The sequence below is a fragment of the Schistocerca serialis genome, chromosome 1 (genome assembly GCF_023864345.2).
Source record: "Schistocerca serialis cubense isolate TAMUIC-IGC-003099 chromosome 1, iqSchSeri2.2, whole genome shotgun sequence".
Lineage (NCBI taxonomy): Eukaryota > Metazoa > Arthropoda > Insecta > Orthoptera > Acrididae > Schistocerca > Schistocerca serialis.
The window spans coordinates 737099014-737120011 of record NC_064638.1 but is presented as its reverse complement, the minus strand read 5'-3'; the positions used below and the strand labels follow the sequence as shown (position 1 = coordinate 737120011).

Here is a 20998-nt window from a genome sequence, read left to right as displayed (position 1 = left end):
AGAGAGAGAGAGAGAGAGAGAGAGAGATTCATAACATTTTAACATTGATGATTTCTACATTGCAACAATCCAGTACTTCCATCATAGAGAATCAAAGGAAGTGCTGATTACAAGGAGGTTGATCGAGATTCTCTTGTAGGTTTCTCTATTGCTACAAGTTCTTTGTATTAAACAAAACCTGTAGAAGACAACTGTAACATTAAGTATAGTATTCACATTAATAAATTTCCACTCTTTATTAACATACACCAGTTTTTCTATAAAGAGAAAACATTTACTTATATGGTTTAAGGACTAGAACACAACTATACTTACATGAGAAACATACATGGCAAGTACAGCCTCAGCAGTAAAAAAAGGGCAAGCTTCCTTTAGACAAATTAAATACTGTAGACAAAGGTTTTTTTTTTTTTTCGGACAGAAACTATTCTTTTTTAGATGAAGGCACAACACACAAAGTTTACAAAGAAAATTTTTATAGATATTTTAACAGTTATAGGTAACAAAACATATTTAAAAAACAGTATTAATATCTTGTAAAAACAGTAATACTCTATTATGCACAGATGTGTGCAACTTGACCTGTGTCCACTTACAGCTACATTATCTTCCAGCTGTTCAACAAGCATAGAAACTGATTTGGCAAAATTGTGAGTATGTCTGTCTCAAATATGGAACAAATATCATTATGAACGAATATTCAAAAATGCAAAATATTGAATTGTACAAAGACCTTAACAGTCTGAAATGAAATGGGTTGACTGCTAAAAATAAAATAAGAATCAGATAGCTGAATGGAAATTAAACATATCCAGGAATTTGTAGCCATTCCATGGATCATCATCATCATCATCATCATCATCATCATCGTCGTCGTCGTTGTCGTCATCTGCTCCTACTGAAAATGTATAACTGAACACATTTAAAAAATACTGAAATCATGAAATTAAAATGCAATGAACACCCTTAGCTGCTTACATACGTCAACGGGGCCAGATGAAAATGTGTGCCCCGACCGGGACTTGAACACGGGATCTCCTGCTTACATGGCAGACGCTCTATCCATCTGAGCACTGAGGACACAGAGGATAGTGCATGACTGCAGGGATTTATCTCTGGCACGCCTCCCGCGAAACCCACATTCTCAACGTATTGTCCTCCACTACATTCGTAGTGCCCCCGCCCATTATACTCATTACTCGCGGCGTGTTGCCGATTCCCTTAAGAGTTTGGGCACTGTTTGTGCATTCGCACAGAAGAAGAAGATCGTCAAGGTATCTGTTCTTTCGGACATGTCCGAAAGAACAGATACCATCTTAGTATATATACTGAAATCATGATATGGTTCATTTTCAGCGTAAGTGGCATAACCTATCTTCTGGAAAATATGAGGCAGCAAAGAATGAGATCTTGCATCAATATTAAATGACTTTCTGTTTGCAAGTATCAATTACAAATTAAATAACTATACAGTGCCAACAGAAGCACAGCTAACATAAAGAAGTTACCACGCATTCATTGTGCAAAACAGTAATACTGAGGAATGGCTGCCTAGAAAATAGCTTGAATATGTATAAACTGAATAATGGCTACACCTGGGGCTACAGCTTTTATCACTGTCTTCTGTTAATTGACCTAAACATTTATAAATACTTAATCATTCTGCTGCCAATATTGGAACAATTATCTTAATTTGAACAGTGATTTTTAATGTGGCTTCATGTAATCAAACCATAAATTTTTAATAAGCATGTGTATACACTTACATCATGTACACTCAGTCACATCTAATAAATGACCTCTTGATCTTCATCCACTGTGAGATTATCACAAATAAAAAGAGTAATAATACATGTTTAGGATGTGAAGTTCATGGCAAACGTTTTGGTATCAGGCTTTTGTACATAACACAGTCTCTTCATGCAAGGACTAATTTTTCTTTTTCTATAATTTAATTAGTATTAATATTCGCTGTTGTACTGAAGCTACCCTGGTTCCCAGAAAGAGGTTGAAACATTCAGTATGAATTTATCAATGCTTAAAACTGATTGCCATATCAAACAAAAAATGCATTTTAATTTGTTCTCTTATACTTAAATCATTGTGTACATTTACTGGAACTGACGCCGACGTGCTGCTCTCTGCTTATCAAAACGCATCTCCATCTCTTCCAGTACCTTTGGTGTGTACCTCACAACCAGTTTCACAGAGCCCTGTGCTTGCTTAAGCAATTCTACTGCTTTCTCATGGTTCTCACCCTCCACACTCTGGAAATTTAAAAAAAGTAATAGACTTAGTAAAGGTGCGATATATATCTCACGCAATGTGTGAAAATCCTACATTCAGACATCAGTAAGTAGAAGCACAACAGCAGAATTACTGTCTAGTGGTTTGCTAATGCTGTATTTTACCATTTGATTTCTTCTACTGAATAAAATAAAAATTCACAGGTGGAAAAAACAACTTTGCACCAAACACCAAAAAGAGCTAACTTGAGAGATGATCCTTTTCTCTCTTTTGCCTCTCTTCTTTCTTGTTTGTTGCTAAGATCAGCAACTGTTTGTCTGTTGTGTGTCTGAGGAATTATCTTCACTAGATAGGTTACATATGAACTGTAATAATAACATGGGGCTACTCATCATTTTATAGTTTTGAGAGACAACTTGATGTTCTAGAATGATGTTCAAATTTAGTCAGATTATTTTTATTACAAAATATATGACTGGAAGTTCTTGCTATTATACTTCTTGTAACACAAGTAATTTGTCTTTAAACGTGAACATTTTAGGTTAGTCTTTACTAAGACTATTGTGAAAGTCAATTGAAACAACAAATTACTGTAACCCAGTTACGTTTATTATACTTTCTCAATTTCAGGAGAGTATGTTTGTATCACCAGATGCATTTATATAAATTAAGAAGGAATTTTGTGTAACTTGTAGTACTGTGTTGCTGTGGCCATAAACTGCTTTTTATCATATTTACATCACATGCACTTTTTACAAAAAGAACTAAGAAAATATGACACAAGAGCCTTTAAACACCATCTCCACTTAGTTCATTTCATAGTTAGCGCATGTGATGTAAAAACAGCTAGAAAAGTGGTCTGTGGTCACTGAAAGACACAGCTAAGTCATCCAAAGGTCTTACTTACTGTACTATTCATCCATGCCTTCTCAACTGAATTAAATGCGCCTGATGGAGATATAATCCTCCAAAACACATGTGGAAAACATAATAAATGTGATTGGTTACAGTAATTTGTTGTTTCAACAGACAAAATAATCTGCATTAACAGAACTCTTGTTTCTAATTACATGCAATAGGAATGAATTTTCAGGCTTTCAAATTTCAATTTAACTGTGGCATGTTTTCCATATACTGATACTACAGTTACTCTCACATTATCTAATGCTTCATTCAGTGTATTGTTTTGCTTGTGATGCCTTAATTATTTTCTATCAATGCTACACTTTTAGACAGACCCAATTCACAAAATAAAGAAACGTGATCCAGATACCCTAGCAATCTAGAAACAGATTTTTTTTCTTAACTACACAGTTATTATTTCAACATCACAATATACTATGAAAAATGCAAGTCTGATGAGCTATAGTTAGCAACACCTTCACCTGTCCATCCTCTGCTCAATACCTCTTCTCTACACGGGTTAGCCTTGCTTCATTTAATTGAAACTATATTCTAGAAGGGTATAAAAAAAGCTATGAGCTGCACATAAATTTAAATTCTTTAACAATTTGTGAGAGAGCAAGATGCTCTGTTTTAATCATTTAATCCAGAGGCTTTGATGTTTTTATATTATCCTCTGTTATACAACTTCCTTCAAGGAATATTAGTGTGAAGTGTATACTAACTGTACTGAAATTTCCATGATGCCTGAGGGATCACAAAATGCATTCTAATACTATCTGACGTCTCTGAGAAAGTAGACAGTAAGGGATGAGATGAGTGTGATAATCTGGAGTTTTTAATTAATTCTATCAGATGTACTGCATGAAAATAATATTAAATAGTACAACTCAAAGTGTTACCTAAACTATAACTAATTACTGAGAATACACCCATATTTACATAAATGTGGAATTAGTGCACTAGGAATTATTCAACATGGAAGTCATGCAGTGAGGAAACTCAAACTGAATAATTCTAAATTATAGGTGCCGTTTGCACTCCAAAAAACTATTAAATTTCAAGTTTGCAATGGTACTTTATCTCAGGGAAGTGATGGAGTATTATGTGTGTACCCACAACTTTGTAGTCCAATACCAAAAACATAAGATATGGTCGTAAGTTAGTACAAATACGATAACGAAATATGAACTCTTTGAGGTTTCTAATTTTTTTTTTTCCCATACATCGTTTTACAGAAGTGACAGCCTTCTCCATAGCTGATATCTCTAAAGCCTGTTAGTGGAATGGCTGCTAACCTGGAGATGGTGAATTCTGATGGTAAAAATAGTTTTCAGCATTAGTATACAGCCAGAAAAGGGAGGGATAACTGATAAACAGGTTAAGTGTCTTATCTCTTGGAGTGAAAGCAACCATTGTCAGATAAGGACAAAATTTAGTGACCCATGGGAGTACATTATCAGCACTACCACAATTATCAACATCAACAACAACAACAACAACACAAACTCATCAGTTACCTACACAAAACATAGAACTATGATACAATATACATACCTTACAAATTATAGGTTCTGAATTGCCTCTGATTGACAAATCTTAACTTAAAAGGGACTTCATAGTCGACAGTGGTAAACAAAATTTTTGTATTTAATGAAAAGAATTGCCAGGCCTGAGGAAACATGAAAGTTATGATCAGTGTACACCATCCTAAAACTGTGTACTGAAGATAGAGAAAAAAAAGAAGTGCATGTTAAACAGCATTTCAATGCTACACAAATATTACCAAAGTGACACTGTGCCATGTGGGCATATGAAGACTCTTCTAAACTGCTAAGTGAAATGATTGCTAATGATTATTGTTTATGATTCTTGTGTCTTGCTTGTACATGGTTTTGATTCCTGATTAACTGCTGATAGGGCACATTTGTTTCCCAAGAATTCCAAATGCAGTATCAAATGATACTGACAACTAGAAAATGTTCAGCCAAAGTCTTTCGAGTTTACTGACTGGATTGTGGTCATAATTTTGTGTGTGTGTGTGTGTGTGTGTGTGTGTGTGTGTGTGTGTGTGTGTTCAGTTTCTCTTTGTAATTAGAGGACTGGCACTCAAAACAAATTTTTGCTAAGTATGAAGAAGTGAAACACTTTACAGCAAAAATCAAGGTGGCTGTTGTAGTACTGTGAAATTGCAAAAGGCACAGACAACACACATCAAAGAACTATCACTAGTTAAAAAAGGAGAATTCAAAAGTCATTTTTGAAAAGGTTGACATCACTTATCTGAAGAAAGTAGCAAAGATGAAGTGAAAATAAAATTGCAATTTACCATGATGAAAGTAACATAGAAAACAGTTTCATGAACTAAAGCTGGAACCAGTGCAATGGATATAAAGAACACAGTAATCCAAGAGCTTTCAACAACAGATTCAAGCTGCACATCGGAACCTTGACAGACAGAGATGCTATTACTACCTTCTCTACAGGACCAGTAAACTTGACCAAGCTCCGTCAGATCAGAAGCACAATAGGGAACTGAGACACTGTAAAAAAGCTGAAGAGCCTCAGACTCTAACTGAAATCAAACAGAACAGGTAAGTCACTGACCACAAACATAAAAAGGAGAGCAGAAGTTTTGTTCTATGTCAAGAGCAGGCAAATACAGAAGGGTAAGGGTCTATTAAACATGGCCAGTTCAAATGTATGGTGAATAATGGTACCCCTTAGGGAAATTGCAGCAAGGAACAGGACAGAACACCAGGTGAACGCACTGCATGTGTCTGGGGACCTCACTCAACATGTTGAAGAGGCTATTCCAGTAGGCATTGAGAGAACAGAGTGAAACCAACTGCCGACTGTGGTGTGTGTTGGAAAAACGAAGCCTGTTGTCTGGGCTCCAAGGTCATACTTGGGTCATTCCAGTGCCTGGCAGAGAAGATTGAGATGACTAGCCTTGTACAAGGAGTTTGAACAAAGTTCACAACTTGCAGCATTCTCTTCAGAACTGATTGTGGCCCCGTGGTTCTGAGTCAAGTGGAAGGACAGAACCAGACACTCTGAACATTCTGTAATAAGCTAACATGATACTTCCTGGATTTGTGCCATAGGGCTGAGAAGTGTAGGGTCCCCCTAAATGGGTCAAGTGTGCACTACACATCAGAGGATGCTGTCCATGTAGCTGACAGCGTGTGGGGGTGCACACAAGGGTTTTTTAGATTAGGCAACTCTCCATCCAGTCCAGATAACAATAACTGTAAGAGACCCAGGAGCATAGGTGTAAGATCCAAAAGAGTGTGCACTGCCCCCCCCCCCCTCCCCCCGATGAGAGTATTAAAATTCCAGTAGTTAACAAGTGCAGTAACATTAGCAACAAAATACCAGAATTTGGAGCACTTCACAACAGCAGAGAACTATGGCTCCAGTTTAAAAGAATAGTTGACAATGCATTGGATAGATATGTAACCAGTAGAACAATTTATAATGGGAGGGATCCTCCATGGTAAACAGTCACTGTAAAAAAGCCTTCTAAAGAAACAGAGACTACTACATAATAGATGTAAAACAAAGAGTAGCACTGGTACAGAGAGAGATGCTGAATAAAACCCGTTTCGCTGTCACAAGAGCAATGTCTGAAGCCTTTAAAGACTACTGTAACAGAATATTTTCAAATGATCTTTCAAGAAACCTAAAGAACTTCTGGTCATATGTAAAGGCTGTTAAAGGCACCAAAGTTAGTGTTGAGTAACTGGGGGATGGGACAGGAACTGAGATGGAGGGAAGCAATGCAAAAGCTGAAATGCTTTACTCTGTTTTCCAATTTCCTTTACAAAAGAAAACCCAGAGGAATTGCTCTGATTTAACATTCATTACACTGAAAAGATGAGTGACATACATGTTAGTGTCAGTGGTGTTGAGAAACAGCTGGCATAGTTAAAATTGAACAAAGTTCCAGGGCCCGACAGAATCCCTATCACATTCTATACTGAATTTGTGGCTTAGTTAATGTCTCTTCTAACTATAATCTATCACAGATCCCTTGAACAAAAACTGAGCCCAGTAGTTGTAAGAAAGCACAGGTTACAGCTGTTTACAAGAAGGGTAGTAGAAACAGTCCATAAAACTAGTGCCCAATATCCTTTCTCACATGACATACTGAAAACTTTGGATCAAGGCAGTCAGATAGATGCGATACTTCTTAATTTCTGATAACCTTTTGACTCAGTACCACATATACGCTTATTGTCTGTTGTATGATCCTGTGATGCATCAACACAAATGTGAGGCTAGATTGGGGATATTTTGACAGGGAGGATGCAGCACGTTATCTTGGATGGAGAGCCACTGTCACATGTAGAAGTAATTTTGGGTGTGGCCCAGGGTAGCACATTGGCAATTTAGCTGTTCGTGTGATATATTAATGACCCTGTAGAAAATATTAATAATAACGTCAGCCTTTTGGAGAAAATGAAATATTGTCCAAAAAGAGCTGCATAAATATTCAGTCAGATGTTGATAAAATTTCAAAGTGTCAGAGATGTAAAACTGTGCACTTCCAAAATGAAAGAAAATGTAGTATCTTATGACCATAATACCAATGTGTCACAGTTCAATACAGACAATTACCTGGATGTAACACTTCATAGGGATATGAAATGGAATGATTACACAGGCTCAGTTGCAGGTAAAGTAGGTGGTAGACTTCAGTTTAATCGTAGAAAACTGGGGAAACGCAATCAGTCTACAAAGGAAACTGTACAAATCACTCGTGCAACCCATTCTAGAATATTGCTCAGGTATGCGGTAATTAGAAGCATCTACAAAATATCTTGAGTGTACTTAATAATTGATGTGTTTCCAAGGCCAAAAACTGCATGTGAAAAGGATATTTCAATAAATATCTGTAGACAGGAATTATTTTGTCAAAGTTCTTCAAAACTATCTCCCCTCCAAGTATGTGACTGTTAATCAACGCCAAAAAACTAAACTTTAAGCTAAAATATGTGAGTGAATTTGACCTGAAGGTCAGTTACAAATGTTAAAGCATGATGTAAGAGGCAAACATCACTGACAGATTAGGTCTTAGGCCTGGTCTGACTGGCCAACAGCTGCCTAGAAGACACCACAAGGAGAAATTTATGAAAGTGGGACATGTGATCAGCATGTCACCAATCCCTCCAGCTGTTATTGCCAGTAGATGAATCCTGATGATGCCACTGTTTCTTTATTGAAGCAGCTCCTCATTTGGCCTCACAAGGACTGAGTGGACCCCGTACCAGACCACCCTACCTTAGAAAAAATCTCAGGAGGTAACTGGAATTGAAACCACATTCTCCTGCAGAAATGCTAATCATTTGGCTGTGGAGGCAGCCACAAATGTTAAAGCAACATGCAAAAACATATTAATAAAATAATTGATAGATTAGTGATTTGCTGCACACAACATTAAAATGAAACATCCACTCATCGAAGACAATATAAGAAATCAACAAACTACTCGTTCAACAAAATTTGATCGAATATCATCAAAAAAGAGTCTCGAAACTGGTAAACAGACTGTTTCACCATATTACTAGCACTCTGTAGGCGTATAGCTGTCAGAAGGAGAGCAAAACTCACAAGGATTGCAGTACACCACCACTGTACTACTCTGATCTGACAGGGGATTTTACCGAACAACAAAAAGTAACATAGTAATGTTCATAAATTATATAAATTACATCACTAACAGAAATTAAGACAACAATTTGGTCAAATCTGAAGCATTTATGACTACAGTGAAGTGAGAAATTGAATTATATGACAACCAAGGAAAAAATTGTAATATGATAACAATAAAATCTGGAAAAGGCGGAGTAACATAAAAAAAAAACTTGAATATTATGCGGATAGGTGCTATTTGCTACATTTCAAATATATATGTGTATAATACTGTTTCCATTACTAACAAAAACTGACGAGTACAGAAACATATCCAAAAGACACACTGATAACTTTTTAGTTTTTAGATTTATAAATATAACAGAAATTCCTGGCTGGAACAATACTTAAAAAAAGGGAAAGGCAACCATCCAGCTATAGCAGAATGATTTGTGGAGTATAGAAACACATAACGGAAAACAATAGTTTCAGAGCTCATGTTCTTGCTCTTTTTCTTAGTAAAGGTATGTAGTTCCAAACACATAACAACATGAACACTGAAATGTACACTTCTACGACCACAGTGAGATTGATTATTGGAAGCAGTTGTGTGGGCTGCTGGAGGTCAGGAAGAGCTAGGGATAGATATACAATGCAAGGACAGGTAGCAGAATACAGTAGGGCATGTCTTGACAAATGACTCAGTGGCTGCACAAGATGGAGGGAGTTCAGAGGGTGGAGCATATAACAGCTATATAGTGAGAGAGGGGTGTGGGGGCAAGGGAGGTAGGAAGAAAAGAAGAGGAAGGTGGAAATGAAGAGGACACACGGACACACACACACACACACACACACACACACACACACACACACACACAGGGGGGAGAGGGAGAGGGAAATGGAGAGGGAGGGGGAGGAGGGAGGGGGAGGAGGGAGGGGAGGGAAAGGAGGATGGGGAGGGGGAGGGAGAGGATGGGGAGGGGAGAGGGAGGGAGAGAGAGAATGATGACAGTACTCCATCTTGATAGGTAAGAAGTGCTATGGAAAGAAGAGAGAAGGAAAAAGGTAAAGTTAGGCAGTGAGAAACAGGTTAGCAGAGATTTAGAGGATTGTGAGAGTATAAAGTATGCTGTAGATATAATTGCCACCTCTGTAGTTAAAAAAACTTGTACTGACACAGAGTCTGTAAATAGCCTGCACAGTGAAGCAGCTGTTCAAGTCATTTGTATTGTGGCATGCAGCACGTTTGACGACTGGATGCTCAATATGCAGTATGCCACAGTTTGGCGGTGGCCGTACATGCAAGTGGATTGTTGCTTACTTTTCATGCCCACATGGAATACTGTGCAGTAACTGTGGCTTAGATGATATATAAGGGCAGTTCAAAAAACAAGCTGGAGGCATAATTACAGAAACCAGTACCTGTATGTTAGAAGTATTGACCCTGGCTGTTGAGACACTTGTCCCACTGTGCGACCAGGCAATGAATGGCTGTATCATAAAATTCCCAGGGCTGCAATGTTAACCAGTTCTGCACATACAGCTGGACTCGTCATCCGAGGTGAATCGTTTGCCCCTCAGAGCCTTTTTAAGGGGACCAAAACTGGCATATTCACATGGAGAGAGGTCCAGACAGTATGGAGGGCGGCCGAGAACCTCCCATTTGAATTTCTGCAGGAGTGCCATGACTGTGTTGGCCGTATGAGGCTTCGCACTGACGTGGAGCAGAATGACCCCACAGGTGAGATTGCCAGGTCATTATGATTTGATTGCTTGGCGGAGGGTGTTCAAGGTTTGCGAGTAATGTTGGGCATTCACTGTTGTCCCGAGCTGCAGGACGTGAATCAGAAGGGGGCCATCTTGGTCAACGAAGAACGTCAGCATAACCTTTCCTGCACTTGTGTGGATGGCCTTGGCTTTTTTTTTGGTGGTGGTGACACTGGATGCTTCCACTGGAGACTGTCATTTTGATTCTGGTTTGAAGTGATGACACCATGACTCATCTCCAGCCACCACTCGTGCCAGGAATTTTTCCCTTCCCAAACATAGCGCCGCAGGTGAGCAAGACAGTGGGCCATTCAACATGCTTCCTGGTGTGGTTGAAGACTGTGGGGCACCCATTTGGCACAAACTTTGTGCATGTGCACTCGTTCCTTCATGATGAATGCTTCCAACACTCAATCAGACCATGGCAGCTTTGGCTTTCACTGTCACTAGGCGGTCCTGGGTAATGAGTGCATCCACCAGCTTGACAATGTCATCAGTAATGCGGTGTGGTGCTGCACACCGTGTATCATCAGCTAACGACACCCATCCTTACCTGAAGTGCTTGTACGACGCCTTGACCCTTACAAGGGACATGCAGTGTTTGCCATACACTTGTGACATTTATCAATGAATGTCCAACTCCTACTCCTTCCACTGTTAGAAAACGAACACCACCTCTTTGCTCTTTGTTTGATGCCTCGATGTCACTGTTTGCAAAGCAACTGGCAGCGTTGAACGATTGATGCATGCTGCTGCTGCTGCTAGCTCTGTATAGTCACATGACGTGCACACCTGCCCTCTAACAATGGGCTGTGAACTTCCATGCTCTGGTTGGAACCACACCTCGTTACACGAGCCACGATATTACGCTGTTACTGTTTTGCGCATTCCAGACTCTGGCTCATTTCTTTTTGAATGCCCCTTATATAATATGGCTGCTTTCACACACAGCAGTGTCTTTTATTGGATAAGGAATGTCTGTGACTGGACTGCAGCAGGAGGTGGTGGGTGGATGTTGGTTGGTTGGTATTGGGGAGGGAGTGGGGGGTGGGGGCAATGGACCAAATAGTTAGGTTCAGTCCCTCTATTAAGGAGTGGTGCATCCAGAACTAGAGATGTCCACCAAGAACTTTTTGTTATCTAGTCATGAGATTCATAACAGCAAAAGTGAGAAGGTTAAAAACATGATGAACATCTTTTTTATTATCAATAACAAAAGCAAGGTGAGGAAAATAGGGAAGTCAGTAGGTGGGCAGCCCCAGGGCTCTACATGCGACAGGAAATGTCCACCCAAACCTGTCCCACCCCTGACGCATTACAGTCAAGAGCACCCACTATTCAACAAAGTGCAACACACAGAATAGAAAATCTGATGTGGCAAAAAGGAGGTAAACCAAATTCAAAAGTGATCAAAACAGAGTAAAAGAGGCATGGAGAAGCAGCTTGGTCAAGGAGGAAGGATCAGGGATCCCCCAGACCCAGCATACAATGGGAGGCGCTCCACACCCAACCACCCTGCCCTTGCTCCAGAGGCAGACAAAAACCTACTAAACGAGGAGGTATTCCACCATGATATGAGCTACTGTCTCTCAAATCTCCACAGCCATAATGAGGGCGTGGCTCGTTACACAAAGAGAAACTATGGGTGAATCTGATGAAACCAATGATGAGATGACATAGGACTGCGGATTTCTTCTGGGAGGAGCAGAAGGAAGTGCACCATGCTGCACTACACTCCTCTATTGTGCAGAGTTTATTACACGGGCACCACATAAAATTCTATTTCCAAGCATGCAGAGATATCACTTGCACCTGCAAATCCGCACCTGGGATTGGCAAAATGAAAGAGGGTGGGAATCAGGACGATAACATCCCTCATACGCAAAAAAGAATAGAATATATGAGATGATCTGGGAATTGTCAAATGACAATTGCATTGGAGAGCAAGAACTGGTAGTGTTGAATTTGAAGAGGGAAGGATCCCCTCTTTGGCAATGAAACTGTTTAAATGCCTAGTCCAGAAGGCACCAGTGCCCAGATGCACACCACAAAGGTGGATGAGCCATAAACATGACAAGCATAGTCCAGTCAGCATGAAACCAGGGCCCTGTAAATACAGATAAAAGTAGCACAATCCATACCTCAAGTCTGGTACTGCGCGCCGCGGAATTTGAATCCCCACCAGACGTCATGGACGTTGAAGACCCATAGAGGTCTCTGCACCATCGCGCCGTAGGCTGTGGTGGCGCGCGCCTCCTGGGCCGCATTTAGAGAGAGTGCCACAGTGGAACACGTGGTTGCAGCGGCCAATAGCGGCATCCCCGATAGAGTACTTAAGCGCCTGCCTGTCACTCAGCCTGCCAGTTTAACCTTGCGTACGTCTCACGACATATTGCCTCGCATTAGACAGCGTATTTACTTTCGTGTTTCCTTTACGAGTGGACGTGGTTGACTTGTTTGGTTTTCTTGACTCTGTTGTCCGTTCTTGTTGTCGTAAGGTCTTTCGTTGGTCATGTCCATCCTCTCCCGTTGTGTTGTTGTTCGCGGGAAGCTCCGCGGGTCCCGCCGCGGTTCCGTCACTTCAATCCTGCGACTGTTCCGGTCGCCGTTATAATATCAAGAAGTGTAAGCAAGGAAGCAGAAAGAATTAAGCTTCTGCATGCAGCTAGGCTTCAGGTGAAGAATATGGGGCAACCAAGTAAGCTTTTTAACAAAAATAGGCCTAAGAAACTAGACTTTGCTAGGATGTCAAGTTGCTAAGTACCTAAGAAGAGTTCTGGGTTACGATGGACCATGCTACAATGGCAGAAATGGATCACCCATAGTTTTGTACGAGACAATTGGAAACCATGGGAAAACGCCTGTGCAGAGGCCCAAGAGATGGCACTCTGGGGCTGGTGGCCCGCAGAAGTTACCAGCTGGGAGCTGTACCAAATGCAAAAATCATCGTAATACATTGCAGGGGTGAATAGTGGCCCAACAGAGGTTATTAGCACAGTGATGGCAACGAGTAAGAGTGTGACACTCAACACAGAGCACTGTGGAATGCTGTTCTCTTGGACTTACACAAAGGTGAGTGAAATGCTAACTCTAACCCAGAACAACTGGTGGGTAAAAACTAACAAAAATTAGTAGGAAGCCTGAAAAGCCCAGGTCCAAAGGGTGAGATAAATGTGATAATTCCAATTGGTGTCATATGCCTTATGCAGGTAAAAAAAGTCTGCAACAAGGTGTTGACATTCAGAAAAAGCTGGTTGGATTGGCGTTCCCAACCTAAGGAAAGGGTCGGTTGTGGATTGTCCCCCTTGAACCCACACTGATAAGAGAAAAAAGCCCCAACACAGCATAATCTTTGGGCAACCATCCCTTCAAGCAGCTTGCAGAGTATGTTAGTCATGCTAATCAGCTAGTAACTGTCAAGAAACGTAGGTTTCTTTTCTGGCTTAAGGACTGGGACACCTATGCTATCTCACCATAGCGAGGGGAAGGCACTTGAAGACCCTGAGGAACATTCAGTTGTTGGATCATCTGACTGAATTGAATCCGGGCCTTGGGCTGTGTCATGGGACAAGGCAAGATAGTGATATAGTTCCTAGCTCATGAAGAATTCATCATACGATTCATCTTGGTGGGGAGTGAAACATAAGGGAAGTATTCAACTTGTTGCTTCTGCAGTAGAAAGGTAACTGGATAGAAAGAGGATGTTACAAGGTGTTCTGCATGAGCCAATGAACTGGTACAAAGACCCGAACAGCTATTGATTGTTGGCGGCCCATAAGGCCATGAAACTTGGGCCACACCTGAAATGAAGAGGCGTTGTCCCCACGGAGGAGGCATATCACTCCCAGCATTCCTTGGAGGAGGAGGAAATGTTTCATGTCCTGTTGACAATGAGGTCATTAGAGACAGAGCACAAGCTCAGATTAGGGAAGGACGGAGAAGGAAATTTGCCATGCCCTTTGATAGGTACTAATCTGGAATTTGCTTTAAGCATTTTATGGAAAACACAGAAAACCTACATCAGAATGGCCGTACATGGGTTTGAGCCATGTCCTCCCAAATGTGTGTCCAGTGTGCTAACCATGCTAACCACTGTGCCACTCTGTTCAGTTACTCTCTACCCCCCCCCCCCCCCCCCCCCCCAAGCATTCTTTCCCGTGCTTGATTAGACAGTGAGTGAGCCTTAACATGAAGTTACTCGAAAGTGTTAAAGCTGGTCTGTGAAGGACGTTGCTTGAATTGTTGCAGGGCTTCTCGGTGAGTTAGTAAACCTACTGTAATGTCTTTGGTCTGCAGTGGTACCAGCTGATGGCGGGGGGATGGGGCTGTAGAAAAGGAAAGAGCAGTTCCAGCGGCATGGATGGTCACACTTGAGACACCTTGCGCAACTTTGTCAATGCAATCTCACAGAGAGGCGGCGGATGTAACAGCAGAGGCATACAAAGGCCAGCTGGCTCAATGAAGTGCCCAATGTGGTACTCAGTCTGTCTGGCAGTGGTAAGGAAATAGCAGGATCACAATCATAAATGTTGCTTTGTAGTGAGCAACATAGTGAAACCACAAGATTAGGGAAAGAGAGTGTTAGATGGATAGCTGTAAAGATGACTTGGGTGGCACTGAAGTGGGTAGGAGAACCATCATTGGGAAGGACAGATTATGGGCTGTGAGAAGCTGGTCAATTAGAAGGCCCCTATTAGACGAAGTGGTACTTTCCCACAGGGCATGGTGTGCACTGAAGGGGATGGCGGTGGGAGGGGGAGAGGTTGGATTAATGTGATCAGTTCAACATAAATAAGTGGGATGCCTACAGGTAGGTAAATTTTGCAAATGGCAACTGCAGAGATCATTTGCACCTGCACCGCTACTGCAACAAGATACAAAGAGGAATCTAATCCTTGACAACATCTGTACAAATGAAGGTACAGACCCCTCCAAGATGCCCTCTTGGGACTAGCATGGTTCTAACAGAATGCATGACAACCATGGAGTTTTGGAGGATGATCACCAGTTAAGCATGTTTCTTGGAGAGCAATGCAAATTGCAGAAGAGGAGGAAACATGGTGTTGCAGTACCAGCATGTGACAGCAGTACCCATTGCAATTACACTGAATAATCACATGACTAGCGGCCAGGATATGCATGTAGGAGCCTGGAGGATCAGTCATGCCACAGGATCACTGCCTGTCACCTGTGGAGATACAATCACATCCACAAACACTGGTTCAGAATCAGGCCTCCATGGGCACTGCAGAAGCCTTGTCCTGATTCTTCTTGTGGGCAAGGTTGGTTCAAGGGGCTAACCCACAGGCCCTTTCAGCCATTATTTGGCATCTGGCCTCCGATATGGGAGTTACTGGGGAGAGGGATCCTGAGAGAAAGCCCTGTCACTGGTAGATGTTGAATAAGGAAAACCTTGTCTGGCTGGGTATGGAAAGTGGTTCCCGAAGAAGGTACTAAGGAACCACAGGAGTGGAGGGTGACGGGAGATATGGTTTGGGGAAGGTTGAGGTAGGGGATGGGGGGGGGGGGAGGGAGAGGGGGAGGGGGAGGGGGAGAAGGAGGGGGAGGGGGGGCAATGGTCGTGATGTTAGCGAAATTGAGCACCATATCCGCAGGATGTAAGCATTCATATTTCTTCCAAACATCAGTATATGACAGGCAGTCAATAGATTTGTATTCTCGGATCTTCTGTTCTTTCTTGAAAACTGGGCAAACTGCTGAACATGTAGGGTGATGTTCTGTGCAGTTGACACACAAAAGTGGACGTTCACAAGGACGTCCTTCATGGAGTGATCATACACAGTTGCCACATTTTGGGTTTGTTGTGCAGTGGCATGACATTCGCCCGAAGTGTAAACGTCTGAAGTACCTCAATAGGTGGTCGTACATATGGTTTCCCATCACCTGTACACCATGACGTTTTTTTCTAGGACATCCTTTCAAAGGCTAAGATGTCTGGATCCGTACAATTATCCTTGGGCCCTTTTTGTACACGTCTGTGAAAATATACACTTTGCCACTGGAGATTAGTCTGAAGCTCCTCATCTCTTTGGAGCATAACTTCTTTGTGGAAAATAATTCTCTGGATCACATTAAAAGTTGTGTGTGGGGCAACAGCCACAGGTATGTTACCTTGATGATCATCTGCCTGAAGAGGTGTAGATTGGGCAGCAGAGTAACTTTTAATTAATAATGAGCATTTGACATTTTTCCCAATGATTCAACTTCCCCATTTTCTGCAATGTTTTTGACAAAAAATAATCATTTCACTGCAGTAACAGTATCTGCAAGTAACGGGTGAAGCATTTCGCTCCCAAATGGCTGGTTTGTCACTCTTTCTGCAGCGTTGACAGGGAAGGGAATGTCGTGGGGTTGTACCTCGCGGCATTATTATAATGATTCCCTTCTGAAGATACTGCTGGAGACGTGCAGCCACCAGCAGAAAAAAGTTTAACTTGCTTCATGTACAATCTTCCGCCATGTTATCAGCTACTCCAAAGGGGGGCTTTCCTCACAGATGCCACCCAGCCACAGCAACGGTTACCTGGCCAGTAAATCTCTGTCCAGAGTCCTCCACCAGCCATGATGGGCATATACTCCTAGGCTTGCATAGGAAGGCACAAACAGTGTGATCTCTGCATGTTCAATGGGCTACCACTGTGCAGGTACTTGATGACCTCCCACACAATGGAATGGCTACTATGCCATGAAATTACTATTACATGAAATAATAAAAAATACAAGGAATAATGAAAAAACAATGAGTAATTTATATTTACATACCCAGAACCAAATATAGAACACCAATTATATTCGGTCAGAAATGCGGAAAGTAGGGAGTAGAGGTGGTGTGTCATACCTTACGAAATACAATGCAGCCATCACACAATGGGAGGCAAGCCAGAAAAGCAAGGTGTGAAGACAGTTGATAGCACTTAGGTGGAAAAATGCAGAAGCTTTTTCACACTTAATGGTCAATAAAATGAATTTGATGGGTCATGCAGATGCATAAAGATTATTTCATCAGCTGGAAAAAAAAGAAGAGATTTTCTCCATTTCCTACTACAACACAATCTTGTTTAAAATTTTCTTCACTGTGTCATTTCATGCTTTCAGAACCAAAGTGAAACAGATTTATAGGCGTAAGGCCATGCATATTACCTGGCTGCTGCAAGCTCGCTCTAGCTGCTAATCACTTTGTTCCACCATAAATTCCATCGCAAGGTGACTTCCCATGAACTGCATCATGCTGCAGTCAGCCAATGACAATGAAAAAATTCGTAGAATATACCTTCTGATTTTGGGGAAAAGAGATGACATATTGGTGGATTGACACTCAACTATTTTACTTGTGGTAACCTTGCACTGCACCCTGAATGATAAATGAATAGTTTTCAGCAAACTCTGTTAGGATGATTTGCTCATATTCCTTTAGATCATATTTAAAGGCTTCAACATGCAAACTTTGATGCTTGCCAATGTAATGATGGAATGACAGACTCCAAATTTTTGTTCCTACTTCTTCAATAAGTTCATCTGCAGCCATTTGCTTTGTGTCCTCAGTGTTTTGATCAGCAAGGATCCAATGGTTAACACAATAATTTCCTGTGGATCACACTGTATGAAACAGTTAGCAACAACAGATGCTATTGCTTCTGTTCCAGGACACTTTTCACTTTTCACAGCAATGTAGGGTGCATTCTTTAAACTGTAGACTGCAAACTGCCATGCAGAGAAATTCAAGTGATTACATCATACTATTGCAGACACGAAAAAATAGAACTCTGTCCTTATTACTGAAATCTTTACGCCCTTCCATTTTTTGTAAAAAGAATTCTACAGAGCTGAACACTTAAAAGATGCTTAAAAAACAAAAAAGCTACTTTTTTACAGTTTTTTTCTGATTCCTTTCTCATTTCTTATCCATTAGGACTTCAGAGTTTATATTCCCCAGGCATGCCTAAACAATTATAAAACATAATAAAAAATGTCAGATTAAATGTAAGTACCAGTGAAATGTGGGCATGCTTCCACTGCACCTTCAACTTATTATTCTTTAGGGACTTATAAACTTGGATTGCAAAACCAAATCTGGTTTTTTAGGTGGTTCAGAACAGGGTCTTTCTAATGAAAATGGTTCAAAAGCACTTTCAGAAAATATATTTTGGTAAAAGTGGGCTGAAAACACCCATTTTTGGCATCTGTACAAAAATTGTCAAGTCTGCTCTCAATTTGTAGACTACTGGAAACCAAAACATGCATTAGATTTTATATTCTAAGACCTTGTGATGGTAAGTTATCAAATGAAAAGTTTCAGGTTTATCATGCATTTACTCCTAGAAATATAAAACCTAAACTTATTACATTTTTTAAGTGACTATTTTTTCAAACGATTTTGCTTCAAGTCATCTGTAAGAAAATCACTTACAAAATCTTTTTTATTGTTACACATAAGAGAGTGCAAAAAGTTGTACAAGGTGATTTACATCAGTTTCTTTCAGGTAAGTACTGTCAAAGATATTGTGTGTCAAAGTTGCCAAAAACTCAGGTGTACACTGCTAAAAGTTGCACCATAGGGTCAAACAAATCACTATAACCCTACAAGTATTACATTGATGAATGCAAAACTTTAACAATGTTCACATAAAATTTCATCAAAATTCATCATGGTCATACAGAAACATTTTCCAAAATTAGACCATTTGGCATGGAATGGCCCTTTGCGTCAAATGTGAGGTTCCAAGAACTTCACTGTTTTTTAACCGAAAACATAGTCCCTCAGTCGTAACTGTGGTAGGCTAAAATAAAACTGACATGGTTTGCAAGGAAAGAAAACTAACACCTGTTCTGTTCAAATACTGCTCTTGGCTTTTAAGTGACAACTATTCAATAGTAAAGTTCTATGTACTGGCTTCGCAGAAAATCCTAAGAAATTTTGGTCTTATGTCAAAGTGGTAGGTGGATCAAAACAAAATGTCCAGACACTCTGTGACCAAAATGGTACTGAAACAGAGGACGACAGACTAAAGGCCGAAAGTTGTTTCACACAGATGATAAAATGGTAGATATCGAAATAGATGACAGAGGGATAGAGAAACAATTAAAATCGCTCAAAAGAGGAAAGGCCACTGGACCTGATGGGATACCAGTTCGATTTTACACAGAGTACGCGAAGGAACTTGCCCCCCTTCTTGCAGTGGTGTATCGTAGGTCTCTAGAAGAGCGTAGCATTCCAAAGGATTGGAAAAGGGCACAGGTCATCCCCGTTTTCAAGAAGGGACGTTGAACAGATGTGCAGAACTATAGACCTATATCTCTAACATCAATCAGTAGTAGAATTTTGGAACACGTATTATGCTCGAGTATAATGACTTTTCTGGAGACTAGAAGTCTACTCTGTAGGAATCAGCATGGGTTTCGAAAAAGACGATCGTGTGAAACCCATCTCGCGCTATTCGTCCACGAGACTCAGAGGGCCATAGACACGGTTTCCCAGGTAGATGCCGTGTTTCTTGACTTCCGCAAGGCATTCGATACAGTTCACCACAGTCGTTTAATGAACAAAGTAAGAGCATATGGACTATCAGACCAATTGTGTGATTGGATTGAAGAGTTCCTAGATAACAGAACACAGCATGTCATTCTCAATGGAGAGAAGTCTTCCGAAGTAAGAGTGATTTCAGGTGTGCCGCAGGGGAGTGTCTTAGGACCATTGCTGTTCACAATATACATAAATGACCTTGTGGATGACATCAGAAGTTCACTGAGGCTTTTTGCGGATGATGCTGTGGTATATTGAGAGGCTGTAACAACGAAAAATTGTACTGAAATGCAAGAGGACCTGCAGCGAATTGACGCATGGCGCAGGGAATGGCAATTGAATCTCAATGTAGACAAGTGTAATGTGCTGCGAATACATAGAAAGAAAGATCCCTTGATCCCTTGTCATTTAGCTACAATATAGCAGGTCAGCAACTGGAAGCAGTTAATTCCATAAATTATCTCGGAGTACGCATTAGGAGTGATTTAAAATGGAATGATCATATAAAGTTGATCATCGGTAAAGCAGATGCCAGACTGAGATTCATTGGAAGAATCCTAAGGAAATGCAATCAAAAAACAAAGGAAGTAGGTTACAGTAGACTTGTTTACCCACTGCTTGAATACTGCTCAGCAGTGTGGGATCCGTACCAGATAGGGTTGATAGAAGAGATAGAGAAGATCCAATGGAGAGCAGCGCGCTTTGTTACAGGATCATTTAGTAATCACGAAAGTGTTATGGAGATGATAGATAAACTCCAGTGGAAGACTCTGCAGGAGAGACGCTCAATAGCTTGGTATGGGATTTTGTTGAAGTTTCGAGAACATACCTTCACCGAGGAGTCAAGCAGTATACTGCTCCCTCCCACGTATATCTCGCGAAGAGATCATGAGGATAAAATCA

General features: G+C 40.8%; 1 protein-coding gene across 1 annotated transcript in view; it reads right to left on the bottom strand.

The window, feature by feature from the left end:
• Nucleotides 1-449: 449 nt before the first annotated feature.
• LOC126481693 (protein lin-7 homolog C) overlaps nucleotides 450-20998 on the bottom strand; it is a 55633-nt gene continuing 35084 nt past the window's right edge. The window contains exon 4 of the mRNA XM_050105641.1: nucleotides 450-2267. Within this exon, the coding sequence (XP_049961598.1) occupies nucleotides 2112-2267 (156 nt within the window). The 3' untranslated portion in view covers nucleotides 450-2111. The remainder of the gene's footprint in view (nucleotides 2268-20998) is intronic.